The 2,765-nt window shown below is 40.7% G+C and overlaps 1 protein-coding gene across 1 annotated transcript; it reads right to left on the bottom strand.

Moving 5' to 3' along the window:
• Nucleotides 1–1,739: 1,739 nt before the first annotated feature.
• On the bottom strand, nt 1,740–2,522 carry LOC21395996. Its single transcript, XM_010114222.2, has one exon. It carries the CDS (start codon nt 2,431–2,433, stop codon nt 1,969–1,971), a length of 465 nt encoding a protein of 154 aa, XP_010112524.1. The 5' UTR covers nt 2,434–2,522; the 3' UTR covers nt 1,740–1,968.
• Nucleotides 2,523–2,765: the final 243 nt, after the last annotated feature.

The following is a 2,765-nucleotide window of genomic DNA, read 5'->3' as shown; positions in this document are numbered from 1 at the left end:
AATCTCCAAATTAAGGGATAGAGGATGATCTCCTCAGAAAATGCATAGAGTTTCTCACATGTATAAGGCCTATAAATAGAGCCATAAAAGTTCATTAAGTTTTTTACGCTCTCACTTAGAGACTTCTATAGAGCTTGTAATTTACAACATATTAGTGCATGCACAAATAGATGTATGTAAAAAATTTTAACCGAATCACTATAAACTTTTATCTCATTTACTCAAATCTACTAATCATACTGAACAATTTTCTGTCAAGATTGCTAATGAAGTACGAGACTTGGGATAACAGAGTTGATCAAGTTTCTCTTGTGCTATGTAAACACGACTTTTTTTTGGTAAATCTAGAAAAATGTTACTTATTCTAGTGAGGAAGCACGAAGATCAATACTGTTTCTTAGAAAACCATAATATTTACCCACACTCTCTTTTTATATGTTGATATATTGATATTGATTTAAGGTGTGCATAACTTAAGAGAGATGAAAAATCAAATTGAAGAAGTGGGCCTTCCCTAATTTTCTCATTTTCTTTTGTTGGCCCTTATCATTTGCAAGACATGACTGTCTCCTATTTCTTTGGTTCGCTGGTTCAAGGTTGGGCCTAGAAAATAGTATGGCCCAATCCTATTGTGAATTTGCCATTTTGGTGCTTCTTCGTTCAAACTTGGAGCGGAGAAAAAGGGAAGATCAGAAAGTAAAAAGGGAAGCCCACAGGGTAGACAAGGCCTCAATTACTATATGAATTTTGATGACAATCTGGTCATTGGGGTGATTGTATTTCCCACATGTACTAATCTTATGAGTTCAAAACAGACCTAAAGATAGATCAATACAATCGCAAAGAAGTACCGTTTTAATACGTCCCCTGCTAAGAGGAACAGAATAAAATTGTCCCGTTTTTGTTACACCACGGTCGATGGATCATCCTATGGATCATCCTTTCCTCTGGGTGACAAGCGCTGAGGACTCCCCGTTAAGAACCGGTTGCTGACGCTGAGGAAACCAGTGTGTTCAGAGTGCCTTTTAGACGTCAAAAAGTCGCATGCGCTGAAGCGCGTTGAGGGCCAACCCATGTGGTGAGGCCCCGACGTCGAGATATCAGCCCGGTCAAATCCGCTGTCAGTCCTAGAAAAGATACACTGTATCACCTACCACCACTATTGAGGTCAAGAAATCAGGCATTGGGTAAAGAGTGATTAACCTGACCGGGAAGCCATAATCAGAGAAATCTAGCTGCCAAATCTCCAAATTAAGGGATAGAGGATGATCTCCTCAAAAAATGCATAGAGTTTCTCACATGTATAAGGCCTATAAATAGAGCCATAAAAGTTCATTAAGTTTTTTACGCTCTCACTTAGAGACTTCTATAGAGCTTGTAATCTACAACATATTAGTGCATGCACAAATAGATGTAGGTAAAGAATTTTAGCCGAATCACTATAAACTTTTATTTTATTTACTCATTCAGCACCATTAATTCCTAATTAATAGGTGAGAGATTAGTGCGAATGTTCTCATGGCAGTACTCCTTGTTGATTAAAATCCACCATCTAACAGTTTTCAAAGTATTTGTTTCTCAGTTATCTTTAATCTTTAATCTCTAATAACCACATTGAAGCTCACACATAAAAAATAAAAAATAAAAAATAAAACAATTACACCCTTCTTCACGACTTTCTTCTACCTTTTATTTGCAGTACTGCAAAAAACAAATAAAAACAACATGAGCTTTGCCAAGCATTGAAACTTACTCCTTTAATTAGGCTTTTCCACAAATTAGTTAAAACGCTCCATTTTCACGTTAATTAAAAAAACTAGATTAACCACATTCAAACCCACAATATCAACAAACATACTGAATTACACCCTTCTTTTGACAACATTTTCTTTCAACTTAGCACTTTATTTGCACTTTCCCCCCCCCAAAAAAAAAAAAAGAAAAGAAAAAAACTTAAAACGACATCAACTACACAACCTTAAGATGAGGATCAACCTCAACCCTCGCAACACCTTCTCTCCCCTCCGCTGCCTTCGCCACCTCGACTTCTCCGACGACCAACTCCCCCACGTCCTTGTCCTCTCCCCTTACGATCCTTTCCTCTGCGTCCTCATCCACATAGTTAGGGTCCCTCTCGTCGATCGCCGCCGGCGCCGGCGCCAGCAAGTTCTCCGCCACCTCGCCTGGGCCTTCCCACGTGTACTTCCCGCCGTGTCCGGACTTCGGCGGCGGCTTCCCGATGCCGCCGATCCCGTCGGCCGGGTGGCGGTCCAGGCGCTGCACGCCCTTGTCGATGAGCTTCTTCTCGACGTACTTTATGGTGTCCACGTCGTGGGTTTTGAGCCCCGTCTTCTCGACTCTCTTCCGGCCTTCCTCGTCGCGGCTCACCGCCCGGATCACCACCGTGTCCTTCTTGTCGTCGATGGGCTTCATTGTTGTCGTTTTTGTAATTTTGGAGGTTATAAGGAAAAAATGGTTTTCAATGAACTTGTTGAGTATTACTACTAGTAATAGTAGTGGATTTTATGATAGTATCTGCGGAGGGGGAGAGATACGTGGAGGGGTTTATATAGATACAGAGTAATATAAAGATGCCAATGTGTCATTTCAGCGGTTTCTGGAATGATGTGGAAACGGGATTTTTTTTTTCTTTCGATATGGAAACGGGAGTTGCTAGAGGCTTCTCGCACTTTTGCGCGCGCTCTCTCTCTCTCTCTCTCTGGAAAAACGACGATGAATATGATAAACGACAACTATTAATAATT

The sequence above is a fragment of the Morus notabilis genome, unplaced genomic scaffold, assembly GCF_000414095.1.
Source record: "Morus notabilis unplaced genomic scaffold, ASM41409v2 Scaffold416, whole genome shotgun sequence".
Lineage (NCBI taxonomy): Eukaryota > Viridiplantae > Streptophyta > Magnoliopsida > Rosales > Moraceae > Morus > Morus notabilis.
The sequence above is the reverse complement of the archived record's forward strand: the minus strand, read 5'-3'. Positions and strand labels throughout refer to the sequence as shown.

What these genes read in the sequence shown, in the direction of transcription:
- LOC21395996 (XM_010114222.2), bottom strand. Translation starts at nt 2,433, where the DNA reads ATGAAGCCCATCGACGACAAGAAGGACACGGTGGTGATCCGGGCGGTG.